Source organism: Cetorhinus maximus, unplaced genomic scaffold (genome assembly GCF_964194155.1).
Source record: "Cetorhinus maximus unplaced genomic scaffold, sCetMax3.hap1.1 HAP1_SCAFFOLD_320, whole genome shotgun sequence".
NCBI classification, from domain to species: Eukaryota; Metazoa; Chordata; class Chondrichthyes; order Lamniformes; family Cetorhinidae; genus Cetorhinus; species Cetorhinus maximus.
Window position 1 is genome coordinate 143226 of NW_027596270.1, and position 24445 is coordinate 167670.

At 43.9% G+C, this 24445-nt stretch overlaps 1 gene segment (V, D, J or C); it reads left to right on the forward strand.

Annotated features, from left to right (window-relative positions):
• The first annotated feature begins 329 nt into the window (after positions 1-329).
• LOC144673255 (Ig heavy chain C region, membrane-bound form-like) lies at positions 330-17873 on the forward strand. The segment is given in 7 exon segments: positions 330-383; positions 10664-10963; positions 11178-11492; positions 12112-12423; positions 13666-13992; positions 17127-17254; positions 17393-17873. Coding segments are annotated over 7 exon segments (1434 nt in total).
• Positions 17874-24445: the final 6572 nt, after the last annotated feature.

Here is a 24445-nt window from a genome sequence, read left to right on the forward strand (position 1 = left end):
GCTTGCTTTTACAATCCTGCTATATTTACAGTGAAGTATTATTTATGCCCAGAACTGCCCAAAAAAACGTGGTTTAAAATTGAAAAACTGTGATAATTATCCGTTCATCAGTTGGTGATTTCAGTAACATGTTCATGTGTTACTCTGAATTATAAAACATGAGGATCATTGATGAATAGCTAAAGATATCCACAAACGCAAATATAATTTCGTGAAGATTCATCGTGATCTTACTTTGCCTCTTACTTATGAATATTTAAAATAATGGTGGATTTCTGTCTTTTTCGTGCAGGGACAGTTATTGTATGGCACAGCCCAGGGAGTGTAACATTGTGACGCTATGGGCTACTGGGCACAAGGGACCATGGTGACGGTGACTGCAGGTAAGAACCACACATTTATTTAGTGATTGTTTTACTTGAGTCTTTGCTTTATATTCTTGTCTATTTTAATAATTCATTCGTTCATTGAAACGTGGGTTTGGTGAATTCTGTATGCAAATTCTTTTACAATGTTTCATGTGATTCTGCTTAAATTGAGTTATATAATTCCACTGTGTCTTGACAAATGGTGCTGCTGAGGGATTCGGTCCCTGGTTGTTGTGATTTGGTGTTTATCTGCTGAGGATAATGTGTGGCCGGGCGACTTGAAATATCTAACGTTTGTTAAAACAATTTGACGTTTCTGCAATGTTTAATCTCGGTGACATCGAACGCCTGCGGGTTTTACCGTCTGTTGCACAAGGGTTTAAATAGGTTTGAAATCAAACCCAATATTAACAAAATATGCTTAAGTTTCAATATTAATTTATTGAACATGTTCCGCCTACTCACAATGCTGTTGACATTATTCCATATTTCCGTTTAGTTTAATTATTCATTTATTTAGTGACGAGCGTGTTGCCTGGATTCGATATTGAGATTTTCTTGTAATGTTACATTGGATTCTGTTGGAAGTGTTTGTACAATTGAGCTGGTTCTCCATGAAACGGGTTTCAGCCCCTCAGTGATGTGATTTGGTGTTTTTCTCCCGAGAATATTGTGTGTCTGGGTGGCTTTGAATTAGTAGAATTTGTGAAACGGCTTGGCGGTTCTGCTTTGTTTCTGCATTGTTTAAACTCGGTGACATTGAGCGGTTACACGTTTTGTGATTGAATGAAAACAGCCTACGCGTTTGTATCTGCTTGAAGCGCGATTGTAGGCAGAAAACAGACAGGTTTCAGAAATGGGAAAAAAGCGTTTAAAGATGTGGTAGAACATTTTGTCTTTATTTTAAGTGATAATTGCAGATTAAACTAAACCATGGATTATGACGCTCATTCGGAACATAATTCGTTACTGCAATCAGAAACTATATAATTAACAAGTTTTCAAGTTGTAGAGTAAAATTATTACAATTCAAACAATTATAATGTGGTAATATTTCTCCATATTGGCTGAACAGCTTTCATATTATCATAATTGATCATTAATCGCCTTTCATAATTTTGTTGTGCACTGCGCACAATTAACATGATTGGGAAAGTTTTTAGGCTGGAAACATTTTGTGATTATGCATGAAATAATTTCAATAAGAATATACTGATTCTACAGATTTGGTCAATTTCACAAGGGATTTTGAATTATTTTTTATATCCCTGATAACGTTTGCATTGACTTAAAGAGGAGTTTGACATTTCAGCTTGGCAATATGTCTATCCGGTTATTACATTCTTTCTGTGCAGCCGTAATCATATTATTCCTTCAATGTTATTGGGATTTGGATAACGAGACAATTGTCACTAATCTAATCTTAAACAGTTTTCTGGGGGGGGCGTGGGGGGGGGTGGGGGGGGTGGGGGGGTAGAATTCGTTGGCAGTAAATGAATTGTTCTTACATTTTTTTTGAACTGTAGGAAGGTGCAGGCTGCATATGAATAGAGATTGACAAGGAAAAGCTTGAAATTAGAACAGATTAATTTAATTACAAACATTAATGTTAGTTTTGAATTTAATAACAACATCCTGTCTACCATAGCTGTGCTGTACACAGGATAGGATTATAGGAGAAGAACAGATTATATCTGAGATTCATGCTTAATTCTTATTAAATATTAAATTGAAGAACAAAATCTCGATTCAATTTGCTGATTATATTTCAGTATCGCAGATGATCTGAATGAATTGTTCTCATCAAGTTTTATATTGATCAATTTGGATCTTCTTTCAATGAACAATATATGTAACAATTAAAGAATAGGGATTGTTATCTAGGGAACAATTTTATTGATAATAAGTAACTGCCAGGAACATTTTTTTACATATAGTTTGGAGTTAAGACAAGCTTCCTTTAGCAAACAGATGATGTTGCAGCTCATAGACACTTAATGCGATGTGACCCCGGCTAGATTTGAAAGTATTTCAAATATTCTACTGATAAATTCGCCCTGTGAATTACTCGATGAGAATAGATGGAATTTATGATTTCTCAATGCGTTCAGAAACACGCATAGCTTACAATATTGTTGGTTAAAACAGTGCAGTAGAAGTAGAAGTAAAATAGTAAATCGTGCTTAGATTTAAGTAAAATTGATACACTTGCCTGAACGTTAACATCTAGCAATTTGAAATTTATTGTTTAACATTGTTTCAGTGTCAGGTTGATTTAAATAAACCCCAATTATTTCACAAAGTACCAGGGAGAAACAGGTTTTCAATTTTTGAAAACCATTTTTAATATTATAGAGTAAAAATCAGCTGACAAGAAAATGAATTGACAATAACAAGATAATTAGCTTACAATATAATATTAGTGATAATTAATTCAACATAAATGTGCTCCAACAATTAAATAGTATACTGGTCATTATGGTGAATGCAAAATCTCAGTGGAGAGAATTTTTAATTGTATCCAAAATTAATTTAGAAAAGAGTACTTTTCTTACTCAGCTGTGCTCAGCTCGATAAGGTGTTTCACCTCGATGTTTTTATTAGTTCTATTCATACCTAAAATCAAATCAAATCAGCGGGTAATCGGTTTTCAATGTGAGTGTTTCCTGATTTGTTTAATTCTTACACTGTCATTGAGTCTCTGTTACGGACACCAAATTATCTTGAACCTGTAATTTTTGCTATGCTCATTTTCAGGGTAACTTAAATCCTATATTATTTGGAGATTTGAGACAGATCAGGGAGAATTAGATGGACTTAAAAGGGAATTTTGAAATGAAAATCAGATTAATTTCAAAGAAGTTGTGGAATAATTGTAGTAAATTGACCGTTCATCAATTGGAATCAAACAGCTTGAATGAAATGGACAGATTGAACAGATCTATCTGCTGGGAACTCGATTGTTGCACCATTTGTGTCTGTTCTGTTTCTGTGCACGTGGTCACTGTGCTGGAACCAGGAATCTTCCTGACTGGTTGTTAACCTTCTGGTTCGCTCTCCTGGATTTCAGGAAGTGCAATTTGATTTATTTCTTCAAAAAACTTGTATTTGTGAGAAATGTGAAAGTTTGACTTTTTGACCAGGCGCCTCAGAAATGAGATACCCAACCCATTGTGACAGTCAGAAAGGACAATTCAGAAACGACAGACAGACTGTCGAAGGAGATTTGGTCGATTTTAAACCAGTGATGTATGTGTCTTGGGAGTGTTCGGTTAGGCAATGCAGAGAGAGTTTTATCCTATTTTAATCCGTGCTGTAGCAGTCCTTGACCTCTTTGGTTGGACAGTGTGGAGTAGGAAATTAGCCTGTATCTTATTTTTAATCCTGTCATAGGATGTTGAGGTCGCTGGCAAGGCCAGCATTTGTTGTCCATCCCTAATTACCCCTTGAGGAAGTGTTGAAATGCCACCTCCTTGAATACTACAGATACACTCACAGTGCTGTTAGGAAAGGAGCTCCAGGATTTTGATGTATTCACAGTGAAGGCACGGCGATATCATTCCAAGTCAGGATGGTGGGTGCCTTGGAGGGGAGCGTATAGGTGGAGGTGTTCCCAAGCACCTGCTGCCCTTGTCCTTCTAGTTAGGAGAGGTTGTGGGTTTTGAAGGTGCTGCTGAAGGAGCCTTGGCGAGTTGCTGCAGTGCATCCTGTATATGGTACACACTGCAGTCACTGTGCGTCTGTGGGGGAGGGTGTGAATGTTTCAGGTAGTGGATGGGGTACCAATTCTGTGGGCTGCTTTGTCCCGGATAGTATCGAGTTTCTTGGGGTTTTTTGAAGTTTCACTCATTGAGGTAAGTGAAATCTATTCCATCCCAGTCCTGACTTGTGCCTTGTATATGGTGAGTTGTCTTTGGGCAATAGGAGTTGAATTACTCGCCAGAGAATTCCCAGCCTCTGACCGCCTCTTGCAGCCACAGCATTTATATCAAAACCGGATTGAACTGTCTCCTGGGCATATTTGATAGGACAATGTGGAGGGAGTTTTATTTTATATCAAACCAGTGCTGTACCTGACCCGGTGTGTTTGACAGTTGAGTGGAGAGTTGGCTTTCTGTTGAATCCCACCCTTGCAGCTGATGACAGGAGTGTACTGGGGGAGGAGTGGGGGCTTTAATCCATATCTTAACTTGTCCTGTTACTGACCTGAGAGTCTTCTCCCTGCAGAGGTCAAACAAACTGAATCAGCATCGAACTAACTGGCTGTGAGTTCTTGAGCCAGATCTGTGAAAATAAATTGTTCCATTGCTCGGTTGAAATGACGAACGTTAATTGTTTTTAACAATATTTCTGGAGAGAACATGTATAAATTTTAATCAATTAATTATGTTTCAGCATTTTGAGTATCAGAAAATCATTGAACGTGAGTGAGCTGAACTTGAGCACAATTTCAGAACAAACAGAATCAGGGAGTGACAGTGAGGCTCCAGAGAGCAGCGCCTGTTCTGATCTGATCAGAGGCTGCGAGTTATTTAAACGATTGAAATGGACAATGACCAGGCTCCCGCTCCAAACAACCAGCCGCGGGGGATTTGGGGAAAAGGAGCCGCCATCAAAAATTGAGTCATTCGATTGCCGTCTGCAGGGCATGAATGGCAGAAATGAGAGAATGAGAGGATATCGGCCCTTCGATCCTGCCCTCCATTTAGTAAGATCATGGCTGATCTACCTCGACACACTCAGTCTCTTAACCACACACCCTCACTCGCTCACTCTCTCTGTCACGCATGCTCTCTTTGTCACACACACACACACTGTCACATTCTCCCTCTCACACTCAAATTCTCTTTAACATGCACACACTCTGTCTCTCACACATTTCCTCTCTCTTTCACACACACTCTCACACAGACACTCACATTCTCTCATACACATATTCTCTCAACTATACACACTCACACACGTGCACACTATCTCTCACACACACATGCACTCTTTCTTTCTCACACATGCACTCTCTCTCACACACACGCACACTCCTCTTTTACGCACAACCACTCTCTCACATACATGTACCCTCTCTCCCACACACATACACACTCACACACATGCACACACTCTCCATTCTCTCTGTCACGCACACAGAAACACAAACACATTCCCTCTCACACACACACTTGTTCACTCACACATGCACTCTCTCTTATTCTCTCTCTCTCTGACACAAACACTGGCTCTGTCTTTCACACACTCTTTCTCTCCCACACACACACACGTTCGCTCCCTCACGAACTTTCTCTCACACATTTATACTACCAATCACTCACACCCCTATACACTCTCTTTCTCTCTCTCTCTCTCTAACTCTTACACGCACACAGTCGCTCTCTCTCACACACACACACAGCAACTCTCTCTCACACACACATACTCTCTCTCTCACACACATTTCTCTATCTCAGACACTCTCACACTTATACTCCCTATGACACGCACAGAAAAACACACTCTCCCCCTCTCACACACTCTCTCTTTCTCTCTCTCTCTCTCTCCCACACTCACAAGCACACGCAGTCTTTCTCTCCCACACACACATTCTCCATTTCACACACTCTCACAATTAAACTCCCTATCTCACACACACACACACACACACACTCCGTCTCTGTCTCTCTCTCTCTCAAAAACACACATACACTTGCATGCACTCTCTCTCTCTCTTTCTCTCACACACACACATTATCACACACAGAAGTGGGCTGAAAATACTAATTGCAGAATGAAAATCCGTGAAGCTGCATGCATGTTCATTGCTCCATTTCTGAGGACCTGTTGTGTAAAATGAAATTACACAGGTGACATCACTATATATGTGGAGAATTTCCAAGTGTTGAACCAAACATATAGAAACAAAAAAAAGGGAGGGATGTGGCGGAGACCACGGCCACCAGGATCCCCAATACTGGTGCACACTTGGTGCAAGAAGCCTGCACGGCCCATCCTGGTTTTGCTGTAACCGTCCCCTCCAGCCCCCTCAGTCTGCCTATTCGCACACTGACATGGGTTTCTCAAAGAAAGGCATCGGCATTAAAGCAGCTGGCCAGCGATCTACACTGCTGCCTGACTTTACACAGCCGGTGTTACTGAAAGCTGATCAATATGGAGAATCGGGACAGGATCGATGGAGAGGAAGAGGAGGAGGTGGAGGTGGTGGAGCCGAATGGAGGTGCCCCCAGCTCGGCTGTGGACGACAGGAAATGGAAAGCTGAGCCGGAGCGGAAAATCATCCGGAGAAACATCGCCTTGATGAGCCTCCTGCACCTGGGCCCCCTCACTACCCACAATCACTCACCCTCACTCACTCACTCACCCTCACTCCCTCACACTCACTCACTCACCCTCACTCACCATCGCTCACTCACTCACACTCGCTCACACTCACTCACTCAACCTCACTCACTCACTCACCCTCACTCACTCACCCTCACTCACACACCCTCGCTCCCTCACCATCATTTCTTCACCCTCACTCACTGGCCCTCACTCACTGACCCTCGCTCACCCACAGTCACTCACTCACCCTCACTCCCTCACCCTCACTCCCTCGCCCTTACTCACTCGCACTCCTCACTCACCCACCCTCACACACCCTCATTCATCCACCCTCACCCACCTTCACACACCCTCATTGACTCACCATCAATTACTCACTCACCCACCATCACTCACCCTCACTGACCCTTATCCACCCAGCTTCATTCACACTCATCCACCCGCCCTCACATACCCACTCACCGTCATTCACACACCCACCCTCACAGACCCACCAACCCTCACTCACCCGCTCATCTACCCTCATTCAAATACCCACCCTCATTCACTTATCCATCCTCACTCACCCACCTTCAGACACCCACCCTCGCTCACTCACCACCCACCCTCATTCACTCCTTCACTCACCCACGCACCCTCATGCAATCAGCCACCCACCCTCACTCTGTCACTCAGCCACCCTCACTGTCAATCATGCACATGCTCACTTACTAGATCACTTTTCCTAAATCGGTGTGTGGGAGGGCGGGACCTGCAGGGAAGAGAGACTTGGAAGCGAGGCCTGAATCCTCACAGTGTCAGAAAGTGGAGCATGGCCGAATGGAGTGATGAGCGTCGGTGGAAAGGTCAGAGAGCCTGGTGAAAGTGCAGGGACCCGTGGAGTAAGTGCAGAGAGCTGGGGGAAAAGGGCAGAGAGGCGGGAGGGGGAAAGGGCAGAGAGGCGGGAGGGGGAAAGGGCAGAGAGGCGGGAGGGGGAAAGGGCAGAGAGGCGGGAGGGGGAAAGGGCAGAGAGGCGGGAGGGGGAAAGGGCAGAGAGGCGGGAGGGGGAAAGGGCAGAGAGGCGGGAGGGGGAAAGGGCAGAGAGGCGGGAGGGGGAAAGGGCAGAGAGGCGGGAGGGGGAAAGGGCAGAGAGGCGGGAGGGGGAAAGGGCAGAGAGGCGGGAGGGGGAAAGGGCAGAGAGGCGGGAGGGGGAAAGGGCAGAGAGGCGGGAGGGGGGAGAGCAGAGAGGCGGGAGGGGGGAGAGCAGAAGGGGAAAGGGCGAGGGGCAGAGGGCTGGGGGAAAGGACAGAGAGGCGGGAGGGTCAAGGACTGGGAGGCGGGGGGTGGGAAGGGCAGAGAGGGGGAGGGGGGAAGGGCAGAGAGGCCGGTTGGAGGGGGGAAAGGGCAGACAGCCGGGGGAAAGGTCAGAGAGCAGTGGAATAAGTGCAGAGAGCTGGGGGAGAAATGGCAGAGAGGCGAGGGGGAAAGGGCAAAGTTGCGGGGGGGGAAAGGCAAAATGCCGGGGCGGAAAGGGCAGAGAGACCGGAGGGGAACGGGCAGAGAGCCAGGGGTTTAAGGGCAGAGAGGCGGAGGGTGGGGGAAGGGCAGGGAGGCGGGCGAAAGCGCAGAGAGCCGGGCTATAGCGGGGAGATCCGGGCGAAAGCAGTTGCGAGCCGAGGCCCCAGGCGCCCTGGGCCCCACTCTCTCTATCTCTCTCTCTCCCTCATTGTCTCTCCTCCTCCTGAAATCCTTTCCATTCCCGGGGAAAGGCGCTCAGTACCTGGCATAAAAGGGAGAGAATGTCTCTGTGCGCTTCCCCCCGGCTCCCTGCGCCTTTCTCCAGCGGGTGTTCGCTGCCCCTCCAATCACAACCTGTTTGTCTCCCACTTTTACTGCTGATAGGCTGACTAGCGGGCCTATCAGCAGCTAACGGGGTAGAAGGCTCGCCTGTGATTGGAGGAGCAGCTCCTTCCAGAAATCTTGAACTCCACTTACCGCCTTAGCAGCATTTTGAACAACGGCTCCAGGGTCCAGATAGAGGGGCTTCGGGGGCTCTTATCCAGCCACGGGACACGGATTGGACAAGCCTGTAATAAAGGAAAATAAGAAAATGGGCAGAGAAGTTGGCCAAATATCTTGGCCTTAACGAGGTGGTTGCTAAAATAGCGGAGGCATTGGTTTTAATTTTCCAAACTCCCCGAGATTGTGGAAAGGTCTCATCAGATTGGAAAATAGAGAATGAGGCTTTTATATCAAATAAAGGAGGTAAAGGGAAAGCAAGAATCGACAGGCCAGTTAGTTTAACATCTGTCTGAGCGAAAATGCTGGAATCTATTATTAAGGATCCTATCACGGTCACTAAGAAAATCCAAATGCAATTATGTAGATCCATCATGGTTTTGTGACAAGTGCAGTGCCACAGGGATCAATGCTGCGGCATCAACTATTTACAATTTATATCAATGACTTGAATGAAAGGACTGAATGAATTTGCTAAATTTGCTGATGACACAAAGATAGATAGGAAAGTAAGTGGTGAAGAGGGGATAAAGTACAGCAAAGGGATATAAATAGGTTATAGGAGTGGGCAAAAAATGACAGATGCCGTATAATGTGGGAAAATATAAACTTGTCCAGTTTGGCAGGAAGAATACAAAAGCAGCATATTATTGAAAAGGAGAGAGATTGCAGAACCCTGAGGTACAGAAGGATGTGGATCCCTTGGTGCATGAATCACAAAATGTTACAATGCAGGAACAGCAAGTGATGAGGAAGGCAAAGGGAGTATTGTCATTTATTACAAGGGGAATAGAATATAAAAGTAAAGATGTTTTGCTATAGTTTAACAGGGCGTCGATGAGACCTCATCTGAATTACTGTGTACAGATTTAGTCTCCTTTAAGAAAGGATATAAAAGCATTAGAAGCTGTTCAGAGAATATTCATTCAAATGATACTGGGAGGTGTTGTCGGTTAACTTATGAGGAAAGTTTGGGTAGGCTGGGTCTGTATGTATTGGAGTTTAGAAGAATGGGTGCTGATATTATTGAAACATATAAGGTCCTGGGGGAAATTGACAGGGTGTATGCTGAAAGGATGTTTCCCCTTGTAGGAGAGACGAACGATAGGGAACACAGTTTAAAAATAAGAGGTCTCCCATTCTGGCAGAAATGAGGAGATTTTATTTTTCTCTCAAAGGGTAGTGAAAGTTTGGAACTCTCTTCACCAGAGTGCGATGGAGGAGAAGTCATTAATATTTCAAGGCAGAGGTAGAGAGATTCTTCATTGACAAGGGAGTCAAAGGTTAGCGGAGAATAGGCGGGAATATGGAGTTAACGCCACAATCAATCAGCTATGATCAGAGTGAATGGTGGAGGAGGCTCAAGAGGCAGAATGGCCTACTCCTACTCCTGATCCGCATGTTCACATGTACATACAATTGGAAAATGTCGTACTTACTGTAACTGGTATTCAGTTTAGAGTTCTATGGTCATTATATAGGTACCATTACAAAGGTACTTTCGAAGGGTCTTTGCTATTCTTTGTTTTTGGGGGACGTGGAGAGGGGAGGGGGCATCAGCCAATTTGAACAGAGCCAATTTCCAAACTGCAATGATATGAATGACGAGACAATTTCTCTATCACCAAGTGCTGTTGTTTGAGAAATAAATGGTGGCGAAATAATGGGGGAAATCCTCTGCTCTTCCATCTTTATCCACTGAAGGGTACGTCATTCAGATGACATCAAAATATTCTATTTTAGTCATGGGATAGGGGCGGAAAAAGAGGTGTGGGTTTCTAAAGAGGTTCCGACAGATGAGGATCACCAAATGATGGAAATAATAAATGATCAAATGTGGATGTGGGTTCTAGTTGGAATATATTAGGATATGTTTATAGTTATAGTCAAATTTTGAGTTGTTTGGTGACTTAATGATCACAAATCACAGAGTCTAACTTGCTCAATCGGCCATTCTTTCTCAGCGACACCGTCTTCGCCCACTCTCTACAGCCTGGTCTCCTCCTGTCAGCAACACAACACCGACGGCTCCGTCACCTACGGCTGTTTGGCGATGGACTACTCCCCGGAAATCACTAGCCTGACCTGGAAGAAAGATGGGCAGCCGATCACCACTGGATTTAAGACTTACCCGTCAGTGAGAAACCAGAAGGGAACCTTCACCCTGAGCAGCCAGTTAATCATCACCGAGTCAGAGGGGGAATGCAGCAAAATCAAGTGTGAGGTTCAATACAGCGGCTCAGCCAAGAGCATTCGAATGCAATGTAAGTGTTGGGGAACCTGTGAGAAACAGAAAGGCTGTAATTGACCTGTATAGGGCCTTGGTTATAACGCATTTATAGTACTCTGCACAGTTTTGATCCCTGGAAATTCCAGGTTAGTGTCCATTGACCGCAAAGAGCCTGTTAAAATATAAGAACTCATTGTATCTGTTATCAATTTCTTCTGCAAGAAATGGCTAACCTGTGTTTTTTGAAGGCCCTGCTTCTGGCTTACTTCCAACTGTTCTCCTCACCGTGAGTTCCCGGGAAGAAATCACAACCAACAAATTTGCCACCGCCGTCTGCTCAATCGTCGATTTCCGTCCAAAGTCAATGACCGTGAAGTGGCTGAAGAATGGACAACCCATGGATTCAGGAATTGTCACCTCTCCCGCCTTTGAAGTGAAGGGGACCTTCTCGGCGACCAGTCGGCTGAATGTCTCCGCTGGGGAATGGTTCACCGACGCGGTCTATACCTGTCAGGTCACTCACCAAGGGGTCACCCAAAGTCGAAACGCCACCAAGTGTGAGGGTAAGAAATACAAACCGAGGAAGCAATAGATCATTCTGCTCTCCGCTGTTAATCAAATCAGGAATTTATTGGAGTTAGTAGACGGAACAACTTCTAATTTACTATCATGTAGTTATTGTTTAATTCCGATGTAAGGGCTGCATTCGGATTGTTCACCATTCAGGATTTTATCACGTCACGTCTCTGCATTGACGTCATAGAGTGAGTGAGGTGGACTTGACATTAGCTTTACCCTGAGTCAGCTGATCATACTTGGAGAGGCAGAAGGTGTCTGGAACCCTTCACTGGTAACAGCTTCGGGATAGAGTGTTTGAAAGTGCATCCACCCTATTTATAAAACGGCTTTCAGTACTGCATTCCAGGGCCCAGGAATGGTACATTTGTAATGGGACTGGGGCAACATAGATTCATGAGAATGTTACCGGGGCTGAAGGACTTAAATTATGAGAACGATTTACACAGACCAAGCTGGTTTTCCATTGTGTAAAGAAGATTAAAGACGATAGTTAGAGGTTGATATGTCCAAGGTGATTTATTCTCCTTCAGGGAGTGAAGGCTGAATACTGCTGTCCTGCTTCTGAAGGTGAAACTTTGGTTGATTTTCATTTCTGTCTCACAGGTGATCACGACTGCCGCAATGATCCCACAATTACTCTACTGCCACCGCCAATAGAACAGGTCTTACTGGAGGCCACCGTGACATTAACCTGCATCGTTTCTAATGCTCCTTATGGAGTCCTTGTGTCCTGGACACAAGAGAAGAAGCCTTTGAAATCAGAGATCGCCGTCCAACCGGGAGCGGATCATGACAGCGTGGTCAGCAACGTAAACATCTCGACACAAGCCTGGCTGAGTGGGGCTGAGTTCTACTGCGTGGTGAGCCATCAGGATCTGCCGACTCCTTTAAGAAGTTCCATCCACAAGGAACAAGGTGAGCGGTGAGATTGAAGCAATAAGTGAGCCATTGTGTCTATTTCCAGGCTAAGTGCTAGGGTCAACATTTAGAATCCAGTGTATTAATGGTCTCATATGATTGGCAATTTCACTAATTAAACGTTCTGGGCCTGTAGACTTTAAGGGGAAAATTGATAAGTAAATGTAGGAACAATGAATTGAAGGCTGTGCTATTGGATTTAGATGAAGAAAGGTGGAAGGAGCTTGGTGTGGAGCTTAAACACCAGCACAGACCAGGTGGACCGAATGACCTGTTTCTGTGCTGTAAACTTTAAGCAGCTTTCCAATCCAACTCCTTAAGTTCTCAGATAAAAGGATTGTATCTGTAAGATGTTGGATTCGGGGGCCAAAATCCCGAAAAGGACAGTCAGCTGGTCATCAGGAAATTTAAGATTTTTTAAAAGTTTATTAGGAAACAACAGTTTAGGCTGATGCAGGAATTCATTGGACCGGAAAAGTATACGACGGGTGACAGCTGACAGCAGTTTACTGGTCCCAGGCGGCGGACAAATGGTTGGCACAAAGTGAATTGATCTCACCTTCCTCCTCCTCCTTGGCCGTTTTGAGGAAGGCAGCTGCCACCGGGCGCTGCAGCCTCACCACGGCACCTCACCAGCATATGACCCCACCAGGACCTAGGCCCTTTGCCTGAGCACTTGTTAATATAACCTTTCTCTGGGGGCTATTAACTTATCCAGTGTCAATTACCAATGCAAACTCTTCTCACCAAAGGTTACAGGACATATACCCAAACTGCCAGGGTGGCTACCACATCCCGAACTTCCTGTTCGCCCCCCTGCTCGAGGTCAGATTTTAAGTTTACATCATGCTGATGCTCACATCCTGGTCCTTTCTAAACATTTGCATAGATGAGGGGGTGCACAAGACTACAGCCTCCCAACTCAGGAGTGTCAACATGGCAGCCTGAACTGAGACTGTTTAGAGGTCAAAGTGTTTAGAAATCCTGTTTCCAGAGAGAATCCATACTATTTAGCAACCCTTTAAAGGTTCATTATTATCCAGAAAATAGCAGCTTTTGAAGACCCCAATTTCTTAGACATCCAACCCTGCTCCGAGCTGGAAAACCAGATAGATCCCAAAATGGAAAATGGAAACTTTTAAGATTCAATACAAATCGCATTTCTCTCACATCTAAGCAGCGTTTTTTTTGGCTCTGAAATTGTCCAGTTTATTAACAGTTATTGTAATTTTTATGCAGGTTTTCTGCGAGAACCGTCCGTGTCTGTCCTGCTGCCCTCGGCAGAAGATGTCTCCGCTCAGAGATTCGTCTCCCTCAGCTGCTTAGTGAGAGGTTTCTCCCCACGAGAGATTTTCGTCAAGTGGACCGTCAATGACAAGCCGGTGAATCCCGGGAACTACAAGAACACCGGGGTGGTGGCGGAGAACGGCAATAGCTCCTTCTTCATGTACAGCCTGTTATCCATTGCAGCGGAGGAGTGGGCCAGCGGCGCTTCTTACTCCTGTGTGGTGGGACATGAAGCGATCCCCTTGAAGATCATCAACAGAACGGTTGATAAATCCAGCGGTAAACCGAGTTTTGTGAATATTTCCCTTGCACTGATGGACACCGTTAATTCATGTCAATGAGAATCTCTCGGTTACATTTCAAACTTCAATAAAAAAAATAATAAAGTCCTTTTCTCCAATCGTGATTTAAATGCACAGTCGCTTAATTAATTTTGTTTTCCACTTTTGCTAATGTTAGAGCTGTTTAGTTAAAATCGGATATTTCCAGGGCTCAGAAATAAGTCTTGTACACCCAGTGCTCCCAGCTCAGATGCATCCTGGGCTAGAGACAGAGTAAAGCTCATTCATAACGGGATTCTGCAAAATAACATCACCAGCTCTCCTCCCACTGAGGAGAAATCTGACAATTTCCCATTTCCGGCAAACAAACTCAGCACATTTAGATCTCTGTGTTGCTGCTTCTCTTATTGTCCAATCCTTTAAAATGGATATCAGCTTTAAGTTGCTGCATCGCACCCACTGGGAATTGAAGTGAGGGTCACACAGAAACATGTCCCAACAATGCCCCATCAGAGAGAGGGGGAAGAAAAATTGTTAACCCACTGTACCCCCCACTTCCCCAACAGAGAGAGGGGGAGGGGAAATTGTTAACCCACTGTACCCCCACTTCCCCAACAGAGAGCGGGGGAAGGGAAATTGTTAACCCACTGTACCCCCATTTCCCCGACAGAGAGAGGGGGAAGGGAAATTGTTAACCCACTATACCCCCACTTCACTAACAGAAAGAGGGGGAAGGGAAATTGTTAACCCACTGTACCCCCACTTCACTAACAGAGAGAGGGGGAAGGGAAATTGTTAACCCGCTATACCTCTACTTCCCCAACAGAGAGAGGGGGAAGGGAAATTATTAACCCCCTGTACCTCCGCTTCCCCAACAGAGAAAACTGAAAGGAAAATTTTTAGCCAATTTTACCTCCACTTGCTAAACAGAAAGACGAGGAAGGCCATTAGTTAACCCGGTGTGTCTCCACCTTCTCAGCAGAGAGAACCGAAAGGGAAATAGCTTAGCCAAGCAGACGGAGCAAAACTATTAACTCACTGGACTCTCAGTCCCCGAGCAGAGAATCTGGAAGGGAACGGGCCTCTACTGTCAGGACCCAGTTACCAACAGCAGAAGTCGGCTTCTAGCTTACTGGCCACAGGTTTTAAAGTCCCATCATGCTTAAAATGTTGTAAAATATATATTTATGCAACATAATTTTAAGAAGTTTTCACACTCTTGTTCCTGTTAATCTTATGCTAAGATTGATTTCCCATCATCCGAATCTAAACTGATTATTAAATCCTCCCTGGGTTGTTCACGGTTCTGCCCCTGAATTTTATGAGGCAGATGGTTGATTGTTTGCATTCGTTCACCTGATATCACCTTGCATCTCACAGAAAACACGTTTATACAGAATATTAAAAATATTCACCAAAATTTTCACTATCAGGGTCAGACTCGATCGTTGGGACCTGGTGAAACTCTGAAAAATAGTAAAAATGCACACAAGGGACACAAGTGGACGCACACAAACATACATACATACACACATAGGCACAGACACGCAGACACAAACACACACAGTACAGGCAGACACACACATACATACATAGGCACACACACACACAGGCACAGACACACACACAAACACACACACATAGACAAATACACATATGCGCACACACAAACACAGGCACAGACGCACAGACAGACACACACACACGCACACATAATCACACATAAACACAAATACACACACAAATGCAGGCACAGGAACACATATATACACAATCACACACACACACAAATACACACGTGCACACACACATACACACACTAACACACATATACACAATCTCACACACACAAACAAATAAAACCAGACAAGCAGACTCATACATGGACACAAATATGCATCATCACACATTCACAATAACAGAAATACAGACAAAAAGGCACACACTATCATATACATTAAAACAAGTACATGGATACACATGAACACATGCACACACATGAGTAGACGACACCCAGACAGTCAAACACATAGAGGAACAGACTAACACATTCACAGGCACACATGTAGACACAAACATGAAACACGCATATACACACGAGAACACAAAAAACACACGTTAGTACGTATGAAAACATAAACACACATTGATACATAATTTTAAATATCCATCAAGACACAAATGCACACATTAAAAACTCTCTCTCTCTCTCACACACACACACACACACACACACACACGCTGTGACACAGACATTAATATGCTGACACATACGTGGAACACAAAAAGAAACATTAACACATATTAGCAGACAAGAACGCAAAAACACACATTAACACAGATAGTGATAAATAAACATAGATATCAATACATAAACACACACAATAACACACTCATACATACACATTGGCAAAAAAACAAAATATACATGCAGACGCAGACACGGAAATGCACAAGACAGCACTCATTGGCAAATGAACACACCTCAATACTCATACACACATATGGACACAGAAACAAAGGGTGATTCAAGGCACGACATACTCATGCACACATATATAAAAGCTAAAGCATGACACAAACGCCAGGCTATTGTAGAAGGTAGAATTCAAATGCACTTTTTTAACCGATGTATTCTCCGGCAATTGTCCCTATTACATAATGATCCGAAAAGCACACTGAAACAATGTTCTTACTGAGAATCTGATTTAAGTTAATGACGCACCAAACATTCCCATCACAAATAGACAACCAAGATGGGAACTCACATCCGTGATTTTAAAAAGCAACGTTCATAGTTTCCAAATAAGTTGCTCAGTGAATCTCTCTCGATATCCATCATAATATTCTCCAATAATAGATCGTACGAAATTGTTCGAAAATAAACTGATATTGGAGATAATTTTCTATATTTTCCGACTCGGACTATACGAGGATTGTAAAGGAAGAACAGCTGTGGAGATAGTTACAGAGATAGGTTGCTGAAATTCACGAGCTTAACAGTAGATATATATTGAACATTAAATTAGAGAATACATTAATAACTTAGGAAAGAGTAAAGAGTATATTTTTTAAAAGATATCCAAGATTAATAAACAACCTAATTACATTTCCTCGGTTACATCCTCGCAGATTCCACAGATAGCACCTGGATTGAAGACTCTGAGGATGATAACGGCAACATCTGGACAACCGCTTCCACATTCATCATCCTGTTCTTCCTGAGCATTTTCTACAGCACTGCCGTCACTCTGGTGAAGGTCAGAAGATTCAATCCACTCACACTTCAAACTGACAGAAGCAGTTTGAAAAATCTCTCAATGTTTCATTGATTAAAACACTAACATAAATGTCCCACATTCTAAACATCTGCTTCATTATTTTATCCTCTTTTGCAGATCAAGTGACCAGTTGAATTTTGGACACCGTAGATTTTCCTCAGCCGTTTATTGAGATCTCTGTATTACGCATTTAAAATATGTCCTCTCGGTGAATCTAAAAATGAAATACCTTCAGTTCATGTTTCCGAATTTGTAACTAAGACAGTCATGGACGGTATTTCCGCTTCTCTGTTTGAAATGTGCGAGATAATTATGGCTGTGTTGTAATTGTAGCTTATAATTCCCCAGTAGTTTGAATTCCATGTGTAAATAAGTAGCTTTTCTCATTACTCATTCACAATTATTCCCTTCCCTTTATGTTGAGCACCGGTTTACTCTTTCTGGTCTCTGTCACAGCTGTACATACAGTTGGCAGCTCAGAGCGAATGTGTTCTGTTCTCAGTGTGACTCAGTCATCATATTCAGTCCAGTTGACTTTAAAATAAACTTTTCTGTAAAATGTTCTCCGAAATTGTTAATAAATCATGAATGTGAAACGAACTGACTTTGCTGAACTCCTTTCCCCCAGGCCCATCGACACCGCTCCATTTCCCCTATTACACTGTTTCCTCCCCTTTCCCAGATTTTTTTTAACCATTCCTGTTTGGGATGTGAATCAAAAACAGAAAATGCTGGAAAAACTCAGCAGGCCCAACAGCATCTGTGGAGAATAAAAAGAGTTAACGTTTCGAGTCCTCATGACTCTTCTTCAGAGCCCAAGGTCCTTCAGTGAAAGAGTCACTGCGCCATCCAGCGACCCATCGGTGTTAATACACCTTTACCTCTGCCTTTTTATGGCAAACCCCAGAGCCAGGATGATTGCACAGCGAGGGGAACCTGGGTGATTTCACTCATACTCAGGTCTGTCACAGTCACATGTCAGGTAATTGTAAACAGCAGAGATCTGCTTCATCAGAGGCCCATACAGGACAGTATATGGAGGACGAAAGTTTCCTTTACACTGACCCATCAAACACTCCCAGGGTCGGTGCAGCAGGGGTTCGAGAGAGAGAGTAAACTTTTTTTATCTCTTTACCCTTTCATGAGGTGTGGGTGTCGCTGGCAAGGCCGCCCAGAACAGCCCGGCTTCCGAGGCCATTTCAGAGGGCAGTTAAGTGTCAGTCAGTTTGCTGTCGACCTGGAATCACATGTCGACCAGGCTGGGTAAGGATGGCAGATTTCCTTCACTAAAGGACATTAGTGCAGCAGATGGGTTTTTACGACAATCGGTGACAGTTGTCATGGTCACCATTACTGAGGCTAGTTTTCAATCCCAGGTTTTAATAATTGAATTCACATTCCAGCAGCTGCCATGTTGGGATTTGAACCCATGCGCCCAGAGCATTCGCCTGGACTCTCTCTACTTTGTCCAATTAAACACTCACAAGGCAGAGACGTCACAGTCCATCTTCTCAATGAAATTAGGGATGGGCAATAAATGCTGGCCCAGAGGGCCACGCCCACATCGCATAAATGAATAACAAAAATTTCACAAATACCGCAGACTGAACCGTTGACACAAACCATGGGAAGATTCCTAGAGACTAGGGCCGATCTGACACAGACACACTATCGAGCAGTAATCCTGCAAATTATTACCATAGTTTGGGGCTTATTAGGAACACCAGGGAGCACAAATCGTGGAAATTCCCAGGCTGCCAGGCGCAACAAACAACTGAATTCACGGAACATCACCCCAGGGATCCTCTCTCCCTGTTCCATTCCCTCTCATACCTTTCTTCTGAACTCACTGAACATCACCCCAAGGATACTCTCTCCCTTCTCCATTCACCCTGATACCATCCTCCTGAACTCACTGAAGATCATCCCAGGGATCCTCTCTCCCTACTCCATTTCCTCTGATACCATCCTCCTGAACTGACTGAACCTCACTCCAGAGATCCTCTCTCTCTCTGCTCCATTTCCAGGCCTGCTGTTATCCAGTAACCTCCCAGACAAATAATTTTCGAATATTTATTTTTGTAAATGGGATAACTTAGATCAAACATGTGCATAACACCCAGCCCATTAGAAATATTGGGTTCAAAACAACAAATATAAATTGTTTCTATGATTGCACATATAGAACTGGAACACACCATTGCACCGAGTGAATCCACTGTCAGTTTACATGTTGCTCAGTGAAAATTTCAATCATCCTTGACTTTTTGGCACTTGAGCACTGAGCCGGGAAGCAGTCTGGACTCAAAGAACATGTGAATATGTGAACTCGGAGCAGGAGTAGGCCACTCGGCCCTTCAAGCCTTCTCCGCCATTCAGTAAGATCACGGCTGATCTGATTGAAACCTGCTGCTTACCCCGATCATCTTTCACCCCCTTTTTGATCAAGAATCAATCTAGCTCTGCCTTAAAAATATTCAAAGACTCTGCTTCCACTGCCTTTTGAAGGAGAGAGTTACAAGTACTCACGACCCTCTGAGAAAAGAACTTCTCTCATCTCTGTCTTAAATGAGCGATCCCTTATTTTGAAACAGTGACCCCTAGTTCTAAATTCTCCCACAAGACGAAAGATCCTCTCCACATCCACCCTGTCAAGACCCCTCAGGATCTGAAAGATTTCGATCAAGTCGCCTCTTAGCCTTCTAAACTCCAGCGGATGCAGGCCTAGCCTGCCACCTTTCCTCATAAGACAAGCCGCCCATTCTTGGTATTAGTTCAATAAGCCTTCTCTGAACTGCTTCTAACGCATTTACATTTTCCTTAAACAAGGAGGCTAATACTCTACACTGTACTCCTGATATTCACTGTCCTGTACAACTGAAGTATAACCTTCTTACTTCAATTCCCCCTCACAGCAAATGATAACGTTCTATTAGCTTTCCTAATTACTTGTTGTGCCTAAATAGTTCAGCATTTTTCAATTTCTGTCAGACCTTCTTAATAGCTTTGCACATCTGGAAAATATTCTCCCATGTTCTATCCTTGTTACCCTGACGTGTCTAAATCTCTTCACAGCCGAGATACTCCTCCCCACAGTTTACATTTCCACCGGTTCCATCAGCTAAACTTTATCCACGGGCACCAGCAGGGATCGAACTCACAGCACCTGGTTTGATAAGTCCACTATTTTAACCACGAGTTACGCCAACAGCGCCAGAAAGGTTAAGATCCTCTTCCAACTTTTAAACCTACTGTTATTCTCTGTGCGATTTACCATGACGATGCACAACGAAAGTGAGTAAAGTTTATGATAGTAAAAATGCATTCATCCCCCTCAGGGAACTGAATCACATTGACACACGCAGAGTAACACCCACAGACATAGACACCGATAGAGACAGCGGCCTAAGGGGAGACACACATCCAGAAAGCAAGGATGTCACCAAATTGGCTCCGTTTTAGTTCCATTTCCAACTGCAAATTTGGTGAATGCCAACGGATGAACGTAAATGAAAAATACCGGGAAGCGTTTGAAAGGTTTTTTAGTCCATTTAATAGATAAGCAATTCTGTAACTCATTCTTAAAACAGGAACAGTGAGAAATGTAAACTACCAAATGTAGATTGCAGGTTCAAAATGTCGGATTTTCACCTGTATCAGGAAACTCTAAAGGGTTTCAAACCCATTACATAAGCAAGGCAGTTCCTTACATCGTCGCCATGTACCTTTTAATGTTCTGCACATAAAACGACAGAGGGTTTACAGAAGGGAATGAAGAAATGCAGCCCCATCTATTCCTGGCTGTCCTGCAATTTCTGCTGCCTCTCCTCGATCTTTCCGCCAGAATGGAGCACTGCACACCGAGCGCACACAGGGGGGACATGATTGAGATGCATAAAATTATGAGGGGCATAATAGGGCACACAGGAACGAACCTTTCCCCTTGGTGGACGGATTTTAAGGTAAAGGGTAGGAAGTTTAGAGGGGATGCGAGGAAGAATTTTCTCACCCAGGGGGTGGTGGGAATCTGGAACTCACTGTCTGAAAGGGTGGTAGAGGTAGAAACCCTCATAACATTTAAGAAGTATTTGGATGTGCACTTGTGATGCCATGGTATACAAGGCTATGGGCCTAGTGCTGGAAAATGGGATTAGAATAGTTAGGTATTTGTTTGACCGGCGCAGAATCGATGGGCCGAAGGGCCTTTCTCTGTGCTGCAGCCCTTTTCAACTCAATGACTGAAGGGTATGGCAAAATTAATTGAAAATACGGACAGTCTGAAACTCTGGCAGCGATGGGGTTTCTAGCCACGCCTCCATAGTCTGAAACTTAAATCCAGCGCCTTAGACCGCTCGGCCACTGCGACGTCTAAAATTGTCATTGCCTTGACTGGAAATTTCAATCGCCGTCCACTTTGTAACGCTCAGTAACTGAACGGCCTCCAATGTAAAAACATACAGAAAGAAACAATCTCCTCTTGCATCTCCCCAATCTGCTTTTTCTCCCTGAACCTTTTTAATATGAAGCTACACAACTAATGTGAGTGAAGTTTGCGATGGTAAAAATGCGTCCACCCCCTCGTGGAACTGAACCGAATTGACATATTCCAGATCCGAACCACTCGCTGTGCAACATAGAAGCCCCTTTAAAATTGTAACCTTAATTTTCTGTTTCCTCTCCTCTCCGACGAAAATGAATCACTTCACACTTCCGTACATTAAATTTCAGCTGCCACTTGTCCGTCCAAATGGATTTGTTGAAGGGCCCGAAAGGAGTACCGACTCAAACTGGGAATGAAAGATTGAGAATGAAAGAAGAAGAGACGTGACGGGTTTTGTCGATCCCGGGGGAAAGAGACTCCGGGATCAGTTCATTGTGACAGTTCACACAGCAACAAGAAAACAACATTCCCTGATGAGGGCCAACCCCGGGCGGCAGGAGCGGGAGCTCCGAATAACAGCGTTTAGTTAAAACACAGAAGACTTGTTCAGCCAATAACAGCATCGAGTGTGTTCGACATGAACATGAAGTGAACAGTGAGGGGAAATAGTGCTACAAGCTGCGGATGGACAACTTTCAATTTCCAAACCCACCAACAGAATCAATGCGGCTCCTCTGAAACTTTCAAGGCAAATACTGATCCTTTATAAGGTGCCGTTCCCAGAACTATCCACAGTCCTCCAGGTGTGACCTAACCAGGGCTTTGTGTAGCTGCAGCAAACCTTTCCCTTTTTTCTATAACAGTCTCTGTAACAGTTTGTACAGCAAGGGGAATTAGATTGTATAGAGCGACTGAGAAAAACGAGGACATGCTGGATCTGAATCAATCTCTTTGGAAAGTTCGGTATGAAATCAGCTGCATAAATACATTTTTGGTTCAAAAATTATATCGGAATCTAAAGTCCAACTCTTAATGTCTTTCGGTCAGGGAAACTTTGTTAATGATCACACAGTGCGCAGGGGCACTGCAGAAACTCCTGTACCTCTTTCAATATTGTTTCTCTTCACTCAGAGTTTTCAAAAGGGAACTGAAAAGGGAGAAAAATCAGGGTTATGGAAAAAGAGAAGGAAATTAGGGCGAATTGGAAAGCTCTTTGTAAAAAACTGACATTGACACGATGGGCCGAATTGTCTCCTAATGCGCTGTGTCATTTTAAGATGACGTTGCTGAATCAGTCTGATTCCAGAATTACTGATTGTAGCAGCTGATTTCCATTTCTTCCAAACAAAGACCCAAAGTGCTGCTGCATGACCGCGCAGGTTAACATTGTGGACAGGTCCATTGGGTTTCGGCAGCGGAGTGATTCTGTCGTGTGGTGCTTATCACGTTCGCCAAACACACAAAAGGACCCCGGTTTGAAATTGGGCAGAAACATTATCAAAAACTGCACATTTAAATGTGAAAAGAAGTTCGATAATTCACTTGTGTTGTTAAATATTAAATACAGTATCTTACAGCCACGTGGCAATTGCTCTTCCAGATGCGCTGAAAAACATCCCACAAACGAAAAAGAAGCACATTTCATGATACACGAAACAGTAAAGCTTATGAATCATTTTCAACTGTCACTCGGTAGACCTATTAGCAGTTTGTTTACAGATGCAGATTAACATAATTACTCTCCGTCTCAAAGATGGCTAATAGCAATGAGTGCTCCTAAAGACTAGCAAGACAAGCGATGCTGTAATTGAAACCGAGGAAATGGCAGATATGCCACAGAATCACTTTGTATCGGTCTTCAGAATAGAGGAAGAGGAAAAACTACCAAGGAACCGAGGAAGCCACGACTCGGTGCAGGTCTGGTGACATCCCTCCTTTCATATTCAGTACGGAAAAAAGAGACATGAACGGGATGTAGGCGCCAGAATGTAAAAGATGCCATGAGCCTATTTGAAAGAAGAGCAGGGGAGTTCTCCCCGCTTCCTGGTCAATGTTTATCCCTCAATCAACGTCACAAAGACACATTCTCCGCTCATTATGACGTTAATGTTTGTGGGAGTTTGCTGAGCGGTGATTGGCAGCCGTGTTTCCGACATTGCCACAATGACGACACTTCACAATGTCCTTCATTGACTGGAAAGCGATTTGAGACGTCCGCTGGTCGGGAAAGGTGCTATATAAATGCAAGCCTGTCTTTATTTAATTATCAGAAACCCTAGTCCTCTGGTGACTGACCCTCGAGAGTGGAAACAGTTTCTCCCTAACTGCTCTATCAAACCGCCCACCGCCGATCCCTTCCTCAGCCCAATAATTTTAAACAACACCATGAAAACTCAGTTTAACCTGCTTTGCTCTAAAGAAAACGATCCCAGCCGTTATAGTCTCTCCACAAAACTGAATATGTTCACCCCTGAACATGGTGCAAGGCGGAACATTGTGATGAGATTTTGGAAAATGTTGTTAGTTGACAGGTGGAAAAATAGAGGAGGAACCAAAACAGGAAACCCAGTCTCCAGTTCTATGAATAATTACAAACTCTTTAGGAAACGGAATCAGGGGAGAATGAAGGGTGAGCTGTCCGACTGACCAGGGCCCATCCGGAATGTTAAGCCATGCTGTCATGCAGCAGCACTCTGGGTCTCTGTTTCGGTGAAATGGAATTCAGCTGGTATTATCAGGGATGCTGCAGAAAGATTCATATAACAATGTAATCATAAAACGGCAAAGCA